The sequence below is a fragment of the Octopus bimaculoides genome, chromosome 30 (assembly GCF_046866305.1).
Source record: "Octopus bimaculoides isolate indiv1 chromosome 30, ASM4686630v1, whole genome shotgun sequence".
Classification (NCBI taxonomy): Eukaryota; Metazoa; Mollusca; class Cephalopoda; order Octopoda; family Octopodidae; genus Octopus; species Octopus bimaculoides.
Genome location: NC_142957.1, coordinates 15,980,579 through 16,002,851, shown reverse-complemented (window position 1 = coordinate 16,002,851; position 22,273 = coordinate 15,980,579). Strand labels below are relative to the sequence as shown.

Below are 22,273 nucleotides of genomic sequence, written 5' to 3'. Positions count from 1 at the left end.
GCCGAATCAATTTGAAATGATTTAATTAAGAGAACACATTTAGTTACATTACATGGCCATGGTTTTAGATCGTTACTCTCTGGAAAACAAGTGAGGTGCTTTATCATGCTACTTGTCAATTCCGGGGAAATTATTGATACTCAAGCAGACTGTTCTGAGACTTGCTGAACTCCGTATATTAAAAGACTACGTCTCTCACGCACAGACATTGAAAATACACGCATATACATGAATACACACACAATGAACGACAGCGAAAAGTCAACATTTGTAATCGTATTACATCAAAAAATCTGCCATAAGTGATTTTGAAAGAATCTAAAGAGTCTACAGGAAATCGTTTGCAATACTCATCAACTTTACCACGTCTCAATGCATTTAAAAACATTGTAAAAAGCCCCCCCCCCCCCCACAAACTGTTGTGGCAGAAGTCAACATCTCTGAGATTGAAACAAGACACTTATTTACGGTCGTAAATAGACCTACACCCAGCAGCACAGAAAGGAAAACCTATGTAGGGTAGGTTTGACAAAGAAGTCGAACCATTTCTCCAGCCAAACAATATTGATGCAAGAAGGTCGAACCTTACGTTATAACAAACATGCAATATATGCCCTTTAATATAATAAAAAAAAATTTAATGTTCTGAAATCATATTTACCTCATTTATAAATCAATTCAATTCTTCGATCTTTCTGGACAAATATATCTATCACATTTTCATAGAAATCTTCTCTTCTCATCAATTGTTGTAATAAATCTTTTTTCAATTGACATTAGTGCTAACCCAGACAGTCTTCTTTCTCCTGTCGCATTTCTTTGGTATGTTTTGATTCTAATTAATTCAGAAAAGGATCGCTCTGCAGAAGCAGTGGTGGACGGAATTGTCAAAATCAACTTTCACAGGATTGAAGAGTTCTGGCATAGTTTCAACAAGATCGTTGCTGTAAATGTAACTCATTAAATGACTTACACTTCGCGTTTTAAAATCTTTCATTGAATACGTTACATTGAGTTCACTTTGTAATCGTATTACATCAAAAAAATCTGCCATAAGTGATTTTGAAAGAATCTAAAGAGTCCCCGGGAAATCGTTTGCAATACTCATCAACTTTACCACGTCTCAATGCATTTAAAAACATGTTCAGATAAAGCATTTGCAGATCGATCTGCACTAACATCACTAAAACCTATCAATCGTTCTTTCGTCACAACAGTCTTCTGTAACATAAACGGAAAACTGTTGACAATTGTGAATAAGTTTGAGACATCAGATGTCTCATCAACAAGAATAGAAACAAACTTAGCTTGCTCAATTTCCTTTTGCATCTCATTCGACATAACTTTATGTATTGCATCGATCAAGTCATTTTGAATTCTGTTTGACAGACCGGTGAAGATAGAAGCTGTATCTAGATGTCTTTCCATTTTTTGGTCATATTTACTGATTAAATATACGAGTTCTTTATAATTTCCACGATTATTAGAGCCTTCAGATTCAATAAAGGACCCCCGAAACAATAACAACATCGATCAATCGTTGCAGAATGGATCTGTTTCGTCTAACTTTCTCATTATGATGTTGTATGCTTCGATTTTTACATGCATCTAATTGTCAGTCTATGCGAACATTCCCGAATATTTTAAGATCTATCAAAGATTTTCTATGCTTTAGCATAGCCATATATAAATTATTTAAATCATCAAAGCCTTTATGATTCCAAACATTCTTTTCTCAGCAAAAAAAGTAAACAAGGCCGACAGAATAATTTATTAAGTGTAGCACTTCCAGTTAACCATTTTTTCATTTCATACAAATTAACCTGAAATTGTCTCGTGAATTTCTTGTTGTAGCTTCGCAAATTAGCTAAATTAGGTATTGGTCTCCATCGAAGTCTCTTTTCGAAAGACTATTTCTCAAAATATCGTTTATAAAAACACGTTTCACTCATTTCCAAAAAGGTTTATAAAATATAAGAACACACGTCACACAAAACGGAAAAATAACGTTAGTTGAATTAATTTAAGATTAATTAGCTACTTCTGAAATAAGAAATATAATATAGATAATATTTTTGCTTTCAGAACACTCCAAAAATATAAAAGTGCAAACAGACGTTTTAGGCTACGGAGCTTCCGATTCTGAAACAAAAATTTTCAAAAATCTCAAATTCGAAATTTCGATTTCCCCCACCCCCCATTTCTTCATTTTTTACTTTTACCGGAAGTATTTTTGGTTTTTTTTTTTGCGAAATATGTAAAAAAAATACGGAGATTATGATTCTGAAAAAAAATTGTTTGTAAAATATCAATTTCTCCCCCTCCCCACTCCCAAGCAGGCTATTTACATGCTAGAAATAACAGCCAAATCTCACAAAACTGCGATAACATAAAGCAAGAAATGTGTAATCAATCTACTCACCTTTGTGCAGAGATTTCTTTCAGAGTAATTTACCACAGTAATCTGAAATTAGAGCGTTTTTTTGTTTTTTTTTTCTTGTTAATTTCGGCGCAGGAGTGGCTGTGTGGTAAGTAGCTTGCTTACCAACCACATGGTTCTGGGTTCAGTCCCACTGCGTGGCACCTTGGGCCGACCAAAGCCTTGTGAATGGATTTGGTAGACGGAAACTGAAAAAGCCCGTCGTATACATGTATATATATATATATATATATGTATGTGTGTTTGTGTGTCTGTGTTTGTCCCCCCACCATCGCTTGACTACCGATGCTGGTGTGTTTACGTCCCCGTAACTTAGCGGTTCGGCAAAAAGAGAAGGATAGAACAAGTACTAGGCTTCCAAAGAAAAAGTCCTGGGGTCGATTTGCTCGACTAAAGGCGGTGCTCCAGCATGGCCGCAGTCAAAATGACTGAAACAAGTAAAAGAATAAAAGAGTAAATATATGTTTTGTTGAGAAGTGTGTTCGGGGAGGCCGTGCTGGTGGAGTTTAGGGAGGATAAACTTCCGCAATGTTTTTCGAGAAATGTATAGAAATTCTCAAAGTTTTTCTTTGCAGTAAATCCATACATTTCTCAATACATTGACTCATCGACGCTGGACCATTTTTTTTTTGACCAGATCTCTGGTAAACCAACAATCTACAAGACTCAAATGATTGGGTTGACATCATCAACTTCCCACATTTTCAGGAAGTTTCTCTCCATTTAAATAAAATTCATGCCTTAAGTCTCTGGTTGAGACCTGGTTGGAAGATGAAATAAAATGCAAACCAATTGAAAAATAATAATAATAATAATAATAATAATAATAATAGTAATAATAATAATAATAATCAGATATAGTTGTCAAAGATCATGAAGAAAAAAAATGCTTTCTAATTGATGTATCAATACCAGCAGATGACAACGTTTCCCTAAAAGAAATGGAGAAACTTTCAAAATACAAAGACCTGGAAATAGAGGTAACTCGAATGTGGAATCTAAAAACAGAAACAATTCCTATCATAGTGGGCACCTTAGGTATAATAAAAAAATATTCAGACAAATACATAACAAAAATACCAGGACTTACAAATATATATAACATACAGAAAATTGCACTACTGGGTACTGCACACATCCTACACAAAACACTTTCAATACAGTAACCATAAGAGCACCACAGCAAACCACAGCACATACCCAAGGCGCACAGAGCTGCGCTCGGTAGTGAAGTGAAAGCACGTTATGAAAATAAAACTACTGAACAAAAATAATAATAATAGTAATAATAATAATAATAATAATAATAATAATAACAGCAAGAACAACAACAACAACAATAGCAACAATAATAATCATAATAATAATGATGATGATAATGATGATTTCAAATTTTGACCCAAGGCCAGCAATTTGGGGGTAGGGGACGGGTCAAATATGTTGACAAAGGCAAAGTCGACCTTGGTGGAATTTGAACTCAGAACATGCAGACAGACGAAATGCCACTAAGCATTTACCCCGGTAAGCATTATTAATAATAATAATAATAATAATAATGAAAATAATAATAATAATAAATGTATCTGTCAAGACCTACCAAAAAACTGAACAACTATGAAGATCTTGAAATAGAAATTAGCAAAATGTGGAACCTGAAGACTAAAACAATATCTATTGTCATAGGTGCCCTGGGAATGACAGCGAAACGGGCTGATTACTACCTAGCTCAGATACCAGGAAACCCCAAAATGGCTGAAGTTCAAAAGATAGTGCTCATGGGAACTGCCCATATCCTACGTAAAATACTGTCTATGTGATCTCAAATTTTAAAGCAAACACATAATTTTCTTATGGTTTCTTAAACATTCACTTGAACAAAACTGTACAAATCCAAATATATGGTACCCTAGGCATAACACCTACATGAACTTCTAACTTGTTGTCTCTTGAGGTCTCTGGGTGAGACTTGGATCCAACTTGTACAAATGCAAAACAAAAGTCAAACATAAAATAATAATAATAATAATAATAATAATAATAATAATCCTTTCTACTATTGGCACAAGGCCTGAAATTTTTGGCGGGGGAGGACTAGTCAATTACTTCGACCCCAGTGTTTCACTGGTACTTAATTTATTGACCCCAAAAGGATGAAAAACAAAGTCGACCTCAGTGGAATTTGAACTCAGAACATAAAGACAGACAAAGTACCACTAAGCATTTAATCTGGTAAGCATTAATAATAAAAATGATAATAATAATTTTTGTATAATTTAGCCCCAAGGTTATTTCTAGAGACTGAAAGTAGAAGTTTTCTTCGAAGGCTTCCGGAATGGTAGATATTTGCTCTTCATCATGTTATTTGTTCTTCTGTCGTTGTACTTGTACATCATCTCCTTCCGTTTTTCCTCTCCTGTAACTCTGTTATGGCTTCTGGGAAGACAAGTTTGAAACTAAAATTTTCAGAAATATTTAGTTTTTTTTTTTTTATCTGATAGAAGCATGGAAACTGTCATCTGCGACTGGTGAAAGTTATTACAAATTTTGAATCTCTTTGCAACTATTTTCAGCTGTACGTTTGTCTGTTGGCATTCCGTCGCTTACGACGACGAGGGTTCCAGTTGATCCAATCAACGGAACTGCCTGGCTCGTGAAATTAACGTGCAAGTGGCTGAGCACTCCACAGACACGTGTACCTTTAATGTAGTTCTCGGGGATATTCAGCGTGACACAGTGTGACAAGGCTGACCCCTTTGAATTACAGGCACAACAAAAACAGGAAGTAAGAGTGAGAGAAAGTTGTGGTGAAAGAGTACGGCAGGGTTCGCCATCACCTCTTACCAGAGCCTCATGGAGCTTTAGGTGTTTTCGCTCAATAAACACTCACAACGCCCGGTCTGGGAGTCGAAACCTCGATCCAATGACCGCGAGTCCGCTGCCCTAACCACTGGGCCCTTGCACCTCCACTCAGCTGTACGTAAATACAGCAATAAGAAAGATAACTAATGTGAAAAGGTGTGGCTGTGTGGTTTGTTGAAGACACTTACCCAAGGTACCACGCAGCAGGATTGATCCTGGAACCATGTGGTTGGGAAGCAAACTTCTTACCACACAAACCCATTTTCACCTATATTTGCACATGTACACACACACACACACACACACAGTGGTGGGGGTTAAATAAATCCAGATGAATACCTATTTAATCTCTACGTGAAAATAGAACCCAGCTAACTAAAATTGTCCAGTTCGTACCTCTGCCGTTACATTCTGAGTTCAAATTCTGCCAAGGTCGACTGTGCCTTTCATCCTTTCGGGGTCAATAAATTAAGTACCAGTTATGCACTGGGGTCGATGTAATCGACTTAATCCCTTTGTCTGTCCTTGTTTGTCCCCTCTGTGTGTAGCCCCCTGTGGGCAATAAAGAAATAAGAAACTATGCCAAAACAGACAGTGGAACCAGGGGCAGGCCTCCGGCTTGCTAGGTCCTGTTAAGTCATCCAACCCATGCCAGTACGGAAAACAGATGTTAGATGATGCTGTTTGTGATGATGATGATGATGATGATGATGATGATGATGATGATAAGGATGATGATGATATATATGCACACACATACATACACACACACACACAAACACAACACACACAAACACATGCACATACACACACACAGACAAACACATACACACACGCAGAATTATTGTGGAGCTGATTATTTCATGGTTTGGAAGCTGGTAGGAATTAATGCCATCGTTGGCATTAATGACTTTACGTTTACATACTTAAATATGAATAAACGAAAGATGAATAGCTTTCAATGAGAAACAGAATTTCTTTGTGATGTTTCCTGTTCATTTCATGTTGGAGTGTTGTAACCATAGGCAGAAATATATGCGTGCTTTCTCTGTTACTACAAAGTGCATTGTGTGAAAGTTGAGTAGGATATTTGTTAGACATTTTGGAGTGAAAAATGTAATACATGCTCACACACACAACTATGTAAATATATGCAAATATTACATATGTATGAGAACACCTTCGTATGTATAAACATATACCTGTGTATACACACACGCATATATATATATATATATATATATATATATATATATATATATATATATATATTTATACATACATACAGATATATACATATATATATATATATACATACATATATGCATACATACAGATATATATATATATATATATATATATATATCCAAGTTTGTATGATTGTGCATAGAAGAATATACATTATTCAATGAAATTCCAACATATATATATATATATATATATATATATATATATATATATATATATATATATATAGGTGAGTGAGAAAGTTGGTATGTGAAAGCACGTGGTTGGATAATACAATGTTGATATACCAAAAAAATTTATAACATTTTTCTGACATAATTTAAATATATACTTTAACCATGTAACACAAGCCTTCTGTAGTTTTTTCACTCTTATTATCTTTTATACATATATATATATACATACATACATACATATATATTTATACATACATACATACAGATATATACATACATAAAAGCACCCACTACACTCTCTGAGTGGTTGGCGTTAGGAAGGGCATCCAGCTGTAGAAACTCTGCCAAATCAGATTGGAGCCTGGTATTGCCATCTGGTTTAACCAGTCCTCAGTCAAATCGTCCAACCCATGCTAGCATGGAAAGCGGACGTTAAACGATGATGATGATGATATATATATATATATACATACATATGTGCATACATACAGACATATATATATCCAAGTTTGTATGATTGTGCATAGAAGAATATACATTACTCAATGAAATTCCAACACAGTCTGATTTTCGTGTTTTGCTATTTACAATTTTGGCAATTTTACAATACCATAATAATAGAATATCATATATTTATGGTGATAAAACTAGTACTTCCATGCATTACAAAATCATCAGGGTTATATAGCAGTAGTAAAAGAAACAGCTGTAAGGGGTGATAATTAATTTGCTGTTAATAATGAACAATCATTAACTTCTCAATCTCGATTTTTTTCTCTCTTCTTTTATATATATATGTATATATATATATGTGTGTGTGTGTGTGTGTGTGTGTGTGTGTGTGTGTATATGTATATATATATACAGGTGCAGGCATGGCTGTGTGGTAAGAAGGTTGCTTCCCAACCACATGGTTCTGGGTTCAGTCCCACTGCGTGGCACCTTGGGCAAGTGTCTTCTACTATAGCCTCGGGCCGACCAAAGCCTTGTGAGTGGATTTGGTAGACGGAAACTGAAAGAAGCCCGTCGTATATATGTATATATATATATATATATATATATATGTAGGTGTGTGTATATGTTTGTGTGTCTGTATTTGTCCCCCCCCCCCCGCCCTAACATTGCTTGACAACCGATGCTGGTGTGTTTACGTCCCCGTAACATTAGCGGTTCGGCAAAAGAGACTGATAGAATAAGTACTAGGCTTACAAAGAATAAGTCCTCGGGTCGACCGACTTGCTCGACTAAAGGCAGTGCTCCAGCATGGCCACAGACAAATGACTGAAACAAGTAAAAGAATAAAGAGTATACACACGAGTGTGTGTGTGTGTGTATATACATACTAAAAATATCCACCTATGGATATAATAATAGATTACTATATTTTTTCTGTCTCCAATGAAGAAGAAGTACTGGATCTTCCCAGAAACAGCTGTAAGACTCTATCCATAAAATTCTTCAACCTTACCTTTGTTCTCTTTATCTTTTTGTTTTTATACATTTACATATACACACGCTAATACACGACTTATAATCCCCAATCCTGTTCATACAACGACTGGGGCAAACTAATCGGTATACAGCACTTACTCGGTATTACCTGTATCCTCCGGGGTTTGGTTAAATCCAATACCCTCCTCAACCTTATATATATATATATATATATATATATACACACACACACTAATACATGGCCCATGTTATATTCCCCATTCATGTTGCAACCACATCTGGGGCAAAACCAGTCGGTATATAGCACTTACTCGTTATTACCTGTATCATTAGGGTCTGGTTGACTCCATTACCCTCCTCAACCTTATTTATATATATATATATATATATATATATATATATATCACAAACATATTTTAACTAACCTAAACTTAGCTTGTATATACATATGTAAAGGTATATGTATACACACACACACATATATATATCTATCTATCTATATATATATACACACATATCAAAGGCTTTATAGAAATACCTCCAAATGTTTAAATTAAAAAGCAAAAATTGAAGCCACGCCATTTATTTTCCTCGCACTCTACATACTACTTGCAATTCTGCAAGAAACAGGAAAAGAAAGATAGCACCTAGTACTGAATTACTGAATAATAAGCAAACCTCCAACATTCATGCAACACGTTCTGCTGCTACCAATGGTTCTCAGTAGTTTTGTTCTTCCGTTCATGGAAATTTCTTTGAGATATAATCACTAAACTTATTGGATTGAAATTCTTTGCTCGAAGAATTCTGTAGCAGAATATCCTGAGGTCATTGAAGCTGTTAGCATTGTTGAATTTTTATGTGTTGTTTATTTTCTTCTTCCGCAGTTTTGACAAAAGCATTTTGATGACAAAATGTCGGATAATATATATTTTGTAAAGAAATATACACATTAGCTTCTTTCGTGAATTAAATCATGATTTGGAATCATGAAGTTTGCCTTAAGGGTCTTGCAATATGAATTTGTAGCTCATTTATAAATCTATATGAAATATTAAGAACTTTCATTTTTTTCCCCCTTCCTTTTTATGCTGAAATATTTGCATGTATATATATATATATATATATATATATATATATATATATATACACACACAAACACACAGAGACATTCAGGAAGTAAATAGACACCTTTAATTTTCAGAATCTTTTATTTGATATTAATTGGTTGAAGGAGAGGTTTTCTTCTAGCTGCTCATCCATAATACCCAAGCTTAAGCAGATATGTAACACACATTCTTGGACTAACTTCTAGCTGTTTTGCAATATCAGAAGCCTTCGAACAGGGTTCATTTTCCACAATTCGCTTCAAACAGCGAAGCTTCTTTTCTGAGGGCCCAGGTCGGCCGGGACGAGAATCTGTTGGTTCTTTTCCTTGGTTTTTGAATTGCACCATAATTCTATTAACAGTAGTAAGAGGAATTTGAAGATTTTCGGCAATTCTTCGCTGACTAAGACCAGCCTCAGATTTGACCAACAGTACGACCGCTTTGAAAATCTGACAGAGTAAAAGTGTAAAGGGTATATATGTTTGTGTGTTTGTGTGTGTGTGTGTAAGAGAGAAAAAGGTTGAGTTCAATTAGAACGTTTTTACTTTGGGCGGTGTCCAAAGTTACATTTCTAATAAAGATTCTTTATATTAAATTGTCAGCTCACAATTGCAAGTATTTAATTAAAAAATACGAACATTTAACAAGCATAAAGTGTGTTATGAGCATTAATAGGATATAATCCAATATAAACTCAACTAACAATTAAATATGGAGAAGAGATGTTAGAAATTTTATAAAACTTTTAATCCATGCATACAATCGTTCCAAATCATAACACCAACATGTAAGAAAGATGGAAAAAATTAAATTAATTATAATTATAATTAAATTAATTTAATTTAATTACATATTATCATTCTCCTCGGTGCAAGTTGTAAACTAAAAGCTAATTCAAATGTGGAGGAAGGGAGATAATCAAGAGAGTTCATCAAATAAAAAAACATCAGAAAGGTGGTAACAGAAGAATATTACAAGAGCACCCACTACACTCTCGGAGTGGTTGGCTTTAGGAAGGGTATCCAGCTGTAGAAACTCTGCCAGATCAGATTGGAGCCTGGTGTAGCCATCCTGGTTTCACCAGTCCTCGGTCAAATCGTCCAACCCATGCTAGCATGGAAAGCGGACGTTAAATGATGATGATGATATATATATAATAATGATCAGTACTGCCTGACTGGCCTCCGTGCGGGTGACACATAAAAGCACCCACCACACTCTCGGAGTGGTTGGCGTTAGGAAGGGCATCCAGCTGTAGAAACTCTGCCAAATCAGATTGGAGCCTGGTGTAGCCATCCGGTCTCACCAGTCCTCAGTCAAATCGTCCAACCCATGCTAGCATGGAAAGCGGACGTTAAACAATGATGATGATGATGATGATGATGACTACATTGAGTCTGTGTTGCATAATTCAATCGGATATTCATTAAATGATTGTGAAAGATGAAACGTAAGAACCTGCTTGGGTGGTGTTGAGTCTAGTTGTGTAAGGACTAAACTGATTTAAGCAAAGACAGCGAGGTGGCAGAGACGGTAGCACGCCAGGGGAAATGCTTATTGGTATTTCGTTTGCCGCTACGTTCTGAGTTCAAATTCCACCGAGGTCGACTTTGCCTTTCATCCTTTTGGGGTCGATTAAATAAGTACCAGTTACGCACTGGGGTCAATGTAATCGACTTAATCCGTTTGTCAGTCCTTGTTTGTCCCCTCTATGTTTAGCCCCCTGTGGGCAATAATGAGATAAGAATCGTTAGCATGGCAGGCAAAATAATTAGTGACATTTAGTTTATCTGTACGTTCTGAGTTCAAATTCCGCCGAGGTCAACTTTGCCTTTCATCCTTTCGGGGGTCGATTAAATAAGTACCAGTTACGCACTGGGGTCAATGTAATCGACTTAATCCGTTTGTCAGTCCTTGTTTGTCCCCTCTATGTTTAGCCCCCTGTGGGCAATAATGAGATAAGAATCGTTAGCATGGCAGGCAAAATAATTAGTGACATTTAGTTTATCTGTACGTTCTGAGTTCAAATTCCGCCGAGGTCAACTTTGCCTTTCATCCTTTCGGGGGTCGATTAAATAAGTACCAGTTACGCACTGGGGTCAATGTAATCGACTTAATCCGTTTGTCAGTCCTTGTTTGTCCCCTCTATGTTTAGCCCCCTGTGGGCAATAATGAGATAACAATCGTTAGCATGGCAGGCAAAATAATTAGTGACATTTAGTTTATCTGTACGTTCCGAGTTCAAATTCCGCCGAGGTCGACTTTGCCTTTCATCCTTTCGGAGTTGATTAAATAAGTACCAGTTACGCACTGGGGTCAATGTAATCGACTTAATCCCTTTGTCTGTCCTTGTTTGTCCCCTCTATGTTTAGCCCCCTGTGGGCAATAATGAGATAAGAATCGTTAGCATGGCAGGCAAAATAATTAGTGACATTTAGTTTATCTGTACGTTCCGAGTTCAAATTCCGCCAAGGTCGACTTTGCCTTTCATCCTTTCGGGGGTCGATTAAATAAGTACCAGTTACACACTGGGGTCAATGTAATCGACTTAATCCGTTTGTCAGTCCTTGTTTGTCCCCTCTATGTTTAGCCCCCTGTGGGCAATAATGAGATAACAATCGTTAGCATGGCAGGCAAAATAATTAGTGACATTTAGTTTATCTGTACGTTCCGAGTTCAAATTCCGCCGAGGTCAACTTTGCCTTTCATCCTTTCGGGGGTCGATTAAATAAGTACCAGTTACACACTGGGGTCAATGTAATCGACTTAATCCGTTTGTCTGTCCTTGTTTGTCCCCTCTATGTTTAGCCCCCTGTGGGCAATAATGAGATAAGAATCGCATGGCAGGCAAAATAATTAGTGACATTTAGTTTATCTGTACGTTCCGAGTTCAAATTCCGCCGAGGTCAACTTTGCCTTTCATCCTTTCGGGGTCGATTAAATAAGTACCAGTTACGCACTGGGGTCAATGTAATCGACTTAATCCCTTTGTCTGTCCTTGTTTGTCCCCTCTATGTTTAGCCCCCTGTGGGCAATAATGAGATAAGAATCGTTAGCATGGCAGGCAAAATAATTAGTGACAATTAGTTTATCTGTACGTTCCGAGTTCAAATTCCGCCGAGGTCGACTTTGCCTTTCATCCTTTCGGAGTTGATTAAATAAGTACCAGTTACGCACTGGGGTTAATGTAATCGACTTAATCCCTTTGTCAGTCCTTGTTTGTCCCCTCTATGTTTAGCCCCCTTGTGGGCAGCAAAGAAATAAGAACACCAAGAAAGGCAACAGAACACAAAAACAAAAGAAACAAGGTAAAGGTAAAGGTGTAAAAAAAAACAAAAAAACAACAGAACACAACAAAAATGCATTTTAGAAAGAATTGCAATGTTTATTTGCAAATCTCATTCGGAGTGAGATATTCTCTTTTAAAAGAACAAACCCAGCAATGTGGCAGCGCTATGGACAACCAGACACGTTTCCCAAATTCATAGATTCTTTGATTCTGGTACGGTTTTCTGCATTTTGTCAGCTTCTAGTGTGCCTTGATGGTTCTGAAAATGAAAAGGAAATAGTATATATATATATATATATATATATGTATCATCATCATCATCATCATCATCATCGTTTAACGTCCGCTTTCCATGCTAGCATGGGTTGGACGATTTGACTGAGGACTGGTGCAACCGGATGGCAACACCAGGCTCCAATCTAATTTGGCAGAGTTTCTACAGCTGGATGCCCTTCCTAATGCCAATATATATATATATATATATATATATATATATATATATATATATATATATATATATATATATATATATATATATATATATATATATCATCATCATCATCATCATCATCATCGTTTAACGTCCGCTTTCCATGCTAGAATGGGTTGGACGATTTGACTGAGGACTGGTGAAACCGGATGGCAACACCAGGCTCCAGTCTGATTTGGCAGAGTTTCTACAGCTGGATGCCCTTCCTAACGCCAACCACTCAGAGAGTGTAGTGGGTGCTTTTACGTGTCACCCGCACGAAAACGGCCACGCTCGAAATGGTGTCTTTTATGTGCCACCCGCACAAGAGCCAGTTCAGGGGCACTGGTAACGATCGGCACTGGCAATGTATATGTTTAAGTGAATAGATGTTTTGAGATATATGACTGCTAGGAAAATATATCAGATATTGTTATGTTCCCATGTGTGTGTATATGTGTGTGTGTGTGTGTGTGTGTGTGTGTGTGTGTGTACAGGCATATACGTATGAATGCACATAAATACAGATGCATCTATATGTATAAATTTACACATGTGGGAATTTATGTACGTATACATATATACATACATGTGCATGTGAATATGTACATAAATATGTGCTTATGTATACATGTGTGTGTGTATGCACATACATACATATATATATATATATATATATATATATATATATTTATGTATTTATACACACACACACACACAGACTTGCCCCACTCCACTCAGCTGGCAAAAATGAGTAGTGCCTGTAATTCAAAAGGAACAGTTTTGTCACATTCTGTGTCACATTGAATCTCCTGCGTCTGTGGAATACTCAAGCCCCTTACACATTAATCTTACAAGCAGGCTGTTCCATTGACCAGGTCAACTGGACCCTTCATTGTCATAACCAACAGAGTGCCAGTGACTTACAGTGAGCGACACATGTACACATAAATACAAATTAATTTTATTTACATTATTTACATTTGACGGATATTTGTCCTCGACTTGTTTGTTGTTCAAAATTTCCCCAAGACACCTGATGAAGGCTGGAGGGTACATCAGCCGAAACGTTGTGTTAACAACAAACAAGATGAGGACAAATATCCATCAAATGTAAATAATGTAAATAATGTACATAATTCCTCATCTCTTAAATATAGAACAAATTAATCTCTATAACCCATGTATAGTTGCATATTTACATTATATACAAAATTAACTTGTATGTTAGAAATTACAGTCTTGTTAGAATTTTTAAAATTCCAAAGAGTAAATTTCCTTACTCTGGTATCTTTCTGACTCCGTCTTCTATATTTCATTTTCATTTCTTCATTTTCCATTAGTTCGTTGTCTTTCGTGCATTTCATCCAACCATGTTGATTAACAGTCATCATTTTGCTAACTCAATCATCTAATTGAGAATGACAGGTGGATAACCATATTTCGGCTGCAATGGAACGAACGGGTAGGGTTTCGGTAGGAAGGGAGTGGAACTGCTTCCTTTAATGCTGTTCAATATTCCACCAAAACCAAAAGATCCAGGATTAACGATGCGGCTTCCGAACATACCATTACTGTTGCCTACAGAATTGTAAACGTTGGTAGCGTAACCTCCGAATTTGCCTTGATTTGGTTGGCCGTATGGGAACCCTCTAAATGGTGGGAATGCCGGTGGCAGGAATGGCGGTAAGAAAGGACCACCCACAGCTCCCCCTGGCCCCATAGTCGGTGGGAACATAGGGTACTTTGGTTGATAATAGGCTTGTTGTTGCACTTGTCCTCTTTGATCTTTCTGTTGTTGGTTGAAAGGATAGCCAAAAGTAGGTGGAAAAGGGTATCTGTAGACCGGCTTCATTGGTGGGTATGGGAATGGCGGAATTTGGAATCGAGAAGGAAAGCCATAAGGTTGGGGTGGCCTAAAGCCGTAAGGGTACTGTGCGAAGTGTGGTGGTAGGACATGCTGGTCAGTCCTGCTGTGCGTAACAGTATGCATGTGGCCATGTGTGTGCTTCGGAACGTGTGTGTGCGGTGGCACCACTTTCGGCATATAAGGGTAATAGGGTTCAGGCTTCGGCTCAGACATTGGTTCTGCAATTGGTTTATTTTCGGCAGTGGGTTTCCATGGGTCAAACTTGTGGTTCTTCAACCAATTGTACAAGTACGAAATATCGCCGTTCTTCTCTGCAGAAGAAAAAAGGATATACATAAATATAAACATACACATAGATGCATATAAATATATATATATATATATGTGTGTATTTACAAATATATATATATATACACACACCACACACATATACATATATATATATATGTTTGTGTGAATATACACATATATAATACATATACACATATATAATACACACATATACATATATATATATATATATATATATATATATATATATATATACATAAGTTATACTAAGTTATGGGGACATAAAAAAGCCAATAGTAGTTGAGTTGTCAAGCAGTAGCAGAGGATAGATAGATAGATTGGCAAGTAGGCAGGCAGGCAGACAGAGAGATAGAAAGAGCAACAGACAACAGACAAACAAACAGATTGATAGATAGATAGATAGATAGATAGATAGATAGAGAGATAGATAGATAAACAGACAGATAGATAGATAGCTAGATAGATAGGTACTTAGATAACTTTTTACTATAGCCACACAGGGCTAAATACAGAAAATGGACAAATTAAAATGTAGAGCTTTTCTTTGGCGGGGAAAGGGGGGGATAATTTCGATCAAAAGGGATCGCGGAAAAAAAAGGGGGGGATTTCGATCAAAAGGGATCGCGGGAAAAAAAAAAAAAAAAAAAGGAAGGGTGGGTCGGTCAATAGGGATCGTGTATCACAGTCAATGTAAAAAAACGGGGAACAGATTAGGTTTATCCGTGGAGAGAAAAGCCTACGGAAAAGACCACGGTCACCTCAGGCTTTTTTTTTTTTTTAAAGGTACATGAAAGTAAGTACCTTTTGTCTCTTTTTGTTACAAGTCTATGCTTAAAATCGTGTCGTCTTTCATTCTTACCATTCTTGCCACATTTACCCATTTTTTATTGAAACTTTCATTCGACAACAACATAGATAGGTTTCTTTATTAGCCACACAGGGCTCAACACAGAGGGGACAAAATACAAAGACAACAACATAGATAGATAGATAGATAGATAGATAGATAGATGGATAGATATCTTACGGTATGACGGTTTGGCACCGGTATTTCCTGGATACACTGAAAAAAGAAAGAATACGTACATATAAATATATATGCATACGTCTATATGAATGTGTATATAATTATGTGTGTGTGTGTGTGTATGTGTGCATCTGCAGACAGGTTTGTGTATATACATCAATGTAAACATGCATGTAAAAAAACAACATAGATTTATAGACAGGCAGACAAACTGAGTGGTAGATAGATAAATGGATAGATACACTGAGAGATGGATAGTATACACAAAGATATATATATATATATATATATATATGAATATTATATATATATATATATATATATATATATATATATATACATACATATAAAAATATATATTTGTATATATATATATATATATATATATATATATATGAGCCTGGTGTTGCCATCCGGTTTCACCAGTCCTCAGTCAAATCGTCCAACCCATGCTAGCATGGAAAGCGGACGTTAAACGATGATGATGATGATGATGATATATATATATATATATATATATATATATATATATATATACATACATATATATATAATGTATATAGATATATATAGTATCTCTAGATTGTATTCGAGCGAGATCATTGCCTCGTAGGATTTTCGAGTGAGATCGTTGCCACTGCCGCTGGACTGGCTCTTGTGCAGGTGGCACATAAAATACACCATTTTGAGCGTGGCCGTTGCCAGTACCACCTGACTGGCCTTCGTTCGGGTGACACGTAAAAGCACCCACCACACTCTCTGAGTGGTTGGCGTTAGGAAGGGCATCCAGCTGTAGAAACTCTGCCAAATTAGATTGGAGCCTGGTGTTGCCATCCTGGTTTCACCAGTCCTCGGTCAAATCGTCCAACCCATGCTAGCATGGAAAGCGGACGTTAAACGATGATGATGATGATGATGATATATATATATGTATATATATATTTATATAAATAAGGAAAAGATCGATATTTAAAATATTGATCCTATCAAGTGGTCAGCATGGGAATAAAAACAATCAAAGGTAATAATTATTTAAAATTATAATACAGGGTATCAAGAGATACCACCACGCTGAAAAAATAGCAGTCAAATCCTGACTCTAAAACCACAATAAATGTCCGCATGGCACGATTAGCGAAGACGAAGACCAAAATAAATCAGTAAAAATAAAGATAAAGATATTTTTACTGGTTTATTTTGGTCTTCGTCTTCGCTAATCGTGCCATGCGGACATTTATTGTGGTTTTAGAGTCAGGATTTGACTGCTATTTTTTCAGCGTGGTGGTATCTCTTGATACCCTGTATTATAATTTATGTATATATATATATATATTTCTGCCTCAATCACCACTTGTCCTTTATTTTCCCCTTCTACAGTTAGCTAAGTAAATTCTTCCGAGTAATGCCACACTGGTTGTTGTTCGTGCCATCTGTAACTTTAACTAAGTATTTCCGATCTTCTCCTTGCAAGCATGCACATCATTATTATTATTATTATTATTTCTCCACTAAATATCCTGTACCTTGCTTTACCATTTACTTGCGTTAATATCCGTATATTAATATAATATATTACTAGGCTATGATGCTGTATTTATTTTTATATTTACTTTCTTCACTTTATATTAGTAAGTCATTAGTTTTTTCCTTAAGGAGAAAATTTTTTTAATATATGATGAAGTCTCTTGATTATCTCCCATCCTCCACATTTTAATTAGCTTTTAGTTTACGACTTCAGCTTGCTTTACTGTGATCCATTTTGCCCTCCTTCCCACCCATTTTAATCATTTAATTTAAACCTTTAGTATAGCATTTACAGTCCCCACCTCCCATTATAACTCTATGTAAACCAGCGTTCTTATTTCTAACGGTCACTTACTTGGCCATGTAATATTATAATATTATAACTCGTAAGCTACCTCATCATTTCGCATTTGTCTTGCTTCTATATGTTGGTTCCCTGACGATGAATATGTGTGCAATTCCAGCAGCTCTTATTTCTTTGGAGTAGAGTACACATATATTTTGAAACATGTGTAGGAATTAAAGGAACTTTTATTTATATGCGTTTTGCTCCATTTATTGTTATTATTCATATCTACTCAAAATGCATCACTTTAACTTGATATCTCTACCTATAACACGTGTGTGATATCCTGGGTTTTTTTTGTGTGATTTTTGCTACCCATGGTAACTATTAACATATTTACATTGTCAAGGATTTTTAAAATGAGATAATATTAATATATACATAAACTAATATATATGTATATAAGAGAGAGAAAGAGAGTCACAGATAGAGACAAACATTAGAATGCAGGTGAAATAAATGGTAACTTACCAAGGTAAGGTTCTGCTTTGCTACTTCCTGGCTCAGCTGAAAGAACAAAATAATAGTATTTATATAGATATATATAAATAATAGTTATACATGTATACATATACGTGTGTATATTTGTATATGTATATTTATGTATATATACTTTTATATACATGTGTATATATGTGTGTGTGTGTCTGTGTGTATATATATATATATATATATATACATACATATATATATATATATATATATATATATATATATATATATATATATATATATATATATATATATGTATGTATGTATATACTTCATTGGTGGGTTAACAGGGTTACTGTTGGTTTCATGCTGAGAGAAAATTTTCAGCAAGAAGCCAACAGCAGCTTTACAGACCCGCAAACCCATTGTTCGATATTAACGTATATATATGGCACCCGTGCCAACATCATCTCCTTCATTGGACACGAAACTCAGCTTGCGAAGACTTATTGGGGCAAGCGAAAGCGAAATTGTGATGGCACCTGTGCCCAGCGTCGCCTTTCTGGCACTTGTGCCCGTGGCATGTGTAAGGACTTTCGAGCGAGGTCGTTGCCAGTGCCCCTGGACTGGCTCTTGTGTGGGTGGCACGTAAAATACACCATTTTGAGCTTGACCATTGCCAGTACCTCCTGACTGGTTTTCGTGCTGGTGGCACGTAAAAGCACCCACAACACTCTCTGAGTGGTTGGCGTTAGGAAGGGCATCCAGCTGTAGAAACTCTGCCAGATCAGATTGGAGCCTGGTGCAGCCATCTGGTTTTCACCAGTCCTCAGTCAAATCGTCCAACCCATGCTAGCATAGAAAGCGGACGTTAAACGACAATGATGATGATGATGATGATGATGATATATATATGTATATATATATTTATATGATGTTGTGCAATATATAAATGAAAACTTAGCGAGTTTGGTCATGGAAATATTTAGAAAGTACAGAAAAAAATAAAATGGAAAGGAAAAAGAAACTTACCTGCAGGTGAATCCGTAGCCGGACGACCACAACTTAATCCAATGACTGGGAGAGAAATGCAAAAAATTATATATCATATCAATATCTTTATATACATGTGTGTATACATATATAGTAAAATAGCCTTACGCGCATTAAAGTGAAAAATATATATATCTATGAGTATATAAACATATCTATACACATTTACATTTACAAAAATCATGTGTGTATGTATATATATATACATTATTATTATTATTATAATAAAGTATTTGCAATGGATCAGTTTTGAGCTCTATTTAAAGTCGATATATATATATATATATATATATATATATATATATACAAAAACTCAATTGTGAGTATTTTGCTAAGTTTGTTAACAAATACTATATTCTTTTGCATAATTTTTGGTATACAAAAATATATATAAACACACACACACGCGTGAGAAGACCCGGCAAGCCAAGTAAGATCGTTGCCAGTGCCCCTGGACTGGTTCTTGTGCGGGTGGCACATGAGATGCACCATTTTGAGTGTGGCCGTTGCCAGTACAGCCTGACTGGCTCCCGTAGGATTTTCGAGCGAGATCGTTGCCAGTGCCCCTGGACTGGCTTGTGCGGGTGGCACATAAAAGACACCATTTCGAGCGTGGCCGTTTTCGTGCGGGTGACACATAAAAGCACCCACTACACTCTCTGAGTGGTTGGCGTTAGGAAGGGCATCCAGCTGTAGAAACTCTGCCAAATTAGACTGGAGCCTGGTGTTGCCATCCGGTTTCACCAGTCCTCAGTCAAATCGTCCAACCCATGCTAGCATGGAGAGCGGACGTTAAACGATGATGATGATGATGATATATATATTGCCTGTGGATAATACAGGTAGTACAGGTGTTTGTCTCCCACCATTGCTTGACAACCGATGCTGGTGTGTTTACGCCCCCGTAAGCTAGCCGTTCGGCAAAAGAGACCGGTAGAATAAGTACTAGGCTTACAAAGAATAAGTCCTGGGGGTCGATTTGCTTGACTATAAAGGCGGTGCTGAAACATGTAAAGAGAGAGTAAAAGAGAGAATATATAATGGTATAAAGATGACTTACGAGCACTCAAAGCTATGGCAACGATAAATCGCAATGCCATTTTTCGAACCTGGAAATAGAGAAAGAAGAGAACTTATATAAGATATCAGCATACAAATGCATAAGTATATATGTTATACACACACACACACACACACACACACGTGCATACATACATATACACTCACATTCATATATACACACATACATACACACGTGCACAATCACACAAAAACACACTCATATATACATACATACACACACATACACACACACATACGTACACACACACATGCACACTCACACATACATACACACACACGCATATATACACACGTACTCACATATGCACACATACATAAACACACACATACACACTCACACATACACACACATGCACGCTCACATATACACGTATATACACTCACCCACACACACACACAAAGACACTCACATACACACACATGCATACACACACACACATATACACATACATACACCTCTCACATATACACATATACACACACACATTAAGGCAGCGAGCTGGCAGAATCGGTAGCACACCGGGCGAAATGCTTAGCGGTATTTCGTCTGCCGCTACGTTCTGAGTTCAAATTCCGCCGAGGTCGATTTTGCCTTTCATCCTTTCGGGGTCGATTAAAAAAGTACCAGTTACGCACTGGGGTCGATATAATCGACTTAATCCGTTTGTCTGTCCTTGTTTGTCCCCCTCTGTGTGTAGCCCCTTGTGGGCAGTAAAAAAAAATAACACACACTCACATATACACACGTACACATACACACGTTTCTGAAATATGATCTTTGGATGTTGAGTCTGCCAGAAGCGATGACAAGTAACCGAAAGAATTCTGGTGATTTTCTCTGCTCGAGAAGACAAGTGAAGCTCTGTGAAATTGTTGACGTCATCATCAGTGCCAGCGACACACACGAAAGGCACCCCAGGCTGGTGGCACATAAAAGGCACCGGGTACACTCTGTAGAGTGGTTGGCAATAGGAAGGTCATCCAGCTGTAGAAACCCAGCCAAAACACACACACACACACACACACACGTGTGTGTGTGTGTGTGTGCATGCATGCATGTGTGTGTGTGTGTATGTGTACGCATATATATTTGTGTGTGCATGTGTGTGTATATATGTATGTGTATATATATATATGTATAGAGAAAGCGAGATATCTATCTATCTATATGCATGTGTGTGTGTATGCATATATATATGTGTGTGTGTATGTGTGTTTATGTAAGTATATGCATATATATATATATATATATATAGAGAGAGAGAGAGAGAGAGAGAGAGAGAGCGAGATGTCTATCTATCTATCTATCTATATGCATGTGTGTGTACGTGTGTGTGTATACATATATATTTGTGTGTGCGTATGCGTGTGTATGTATGTATGTGCATATATATATATATATATATATATATATATATATATATATATATATATATATATATAGAGAGAGAGAGAGAGAGAGAGAGAGAGAGAGAGAGATGTCTATCTATCTATCTATCTATCTATATGCATGTGTGTGTACGTGTGTGTGTGTATGCGTGTGTATGTATGTATGTGCATATATATATATAGAGAGAGAGAGAG

General features: G+C 36.5%; 1 protein-coding gene across 1 annotated transcript in view; it reads right to left on the bottom strand.

Moving 5' to 3' along the window:
* Window positions 1-12,644: 12,644 nt before the first annotated feature.
* LOC106881862 (uncharacterized) overlaps window positions 12,645-22,273 on the bottom strand; it is a 14,790-nt gene continuing 5,161 nt past the window's right edge. The window contains exons 2-7 of the mRNA XM_089346248.1: window positions 20,667-20,715; window positions 19,586-19,630; window positions 18,593-18,628; window positions 16,252-16,287; window positions 14,326-15,223; window positions 12,645-12,832 (exon numbers count right to left, since the gene is read on the bottom strand). Coding sequence (XP_089202374.1) covers window positions 14,454-15,223; window positions 16,252-16,287; window positions 18,593-18,628; window positions 19,586-19,630; window positions 20,667-20,706 — 927 coding nt within the window. The 5' untranslated portion in view covers window positions 20,707-20,715 and the 3' untranslated portion in view covers window positions 12,645-12,832; window positions 14,326-14,453. The remainder of the gene's footprint in view (window positions 12,833-14,325; window positions 15,224-16,251; window positions 16,288-18,592; window positions 18,629-19,585; window positions 19,631-20,666; window positions 20,716-22,273) is intronic.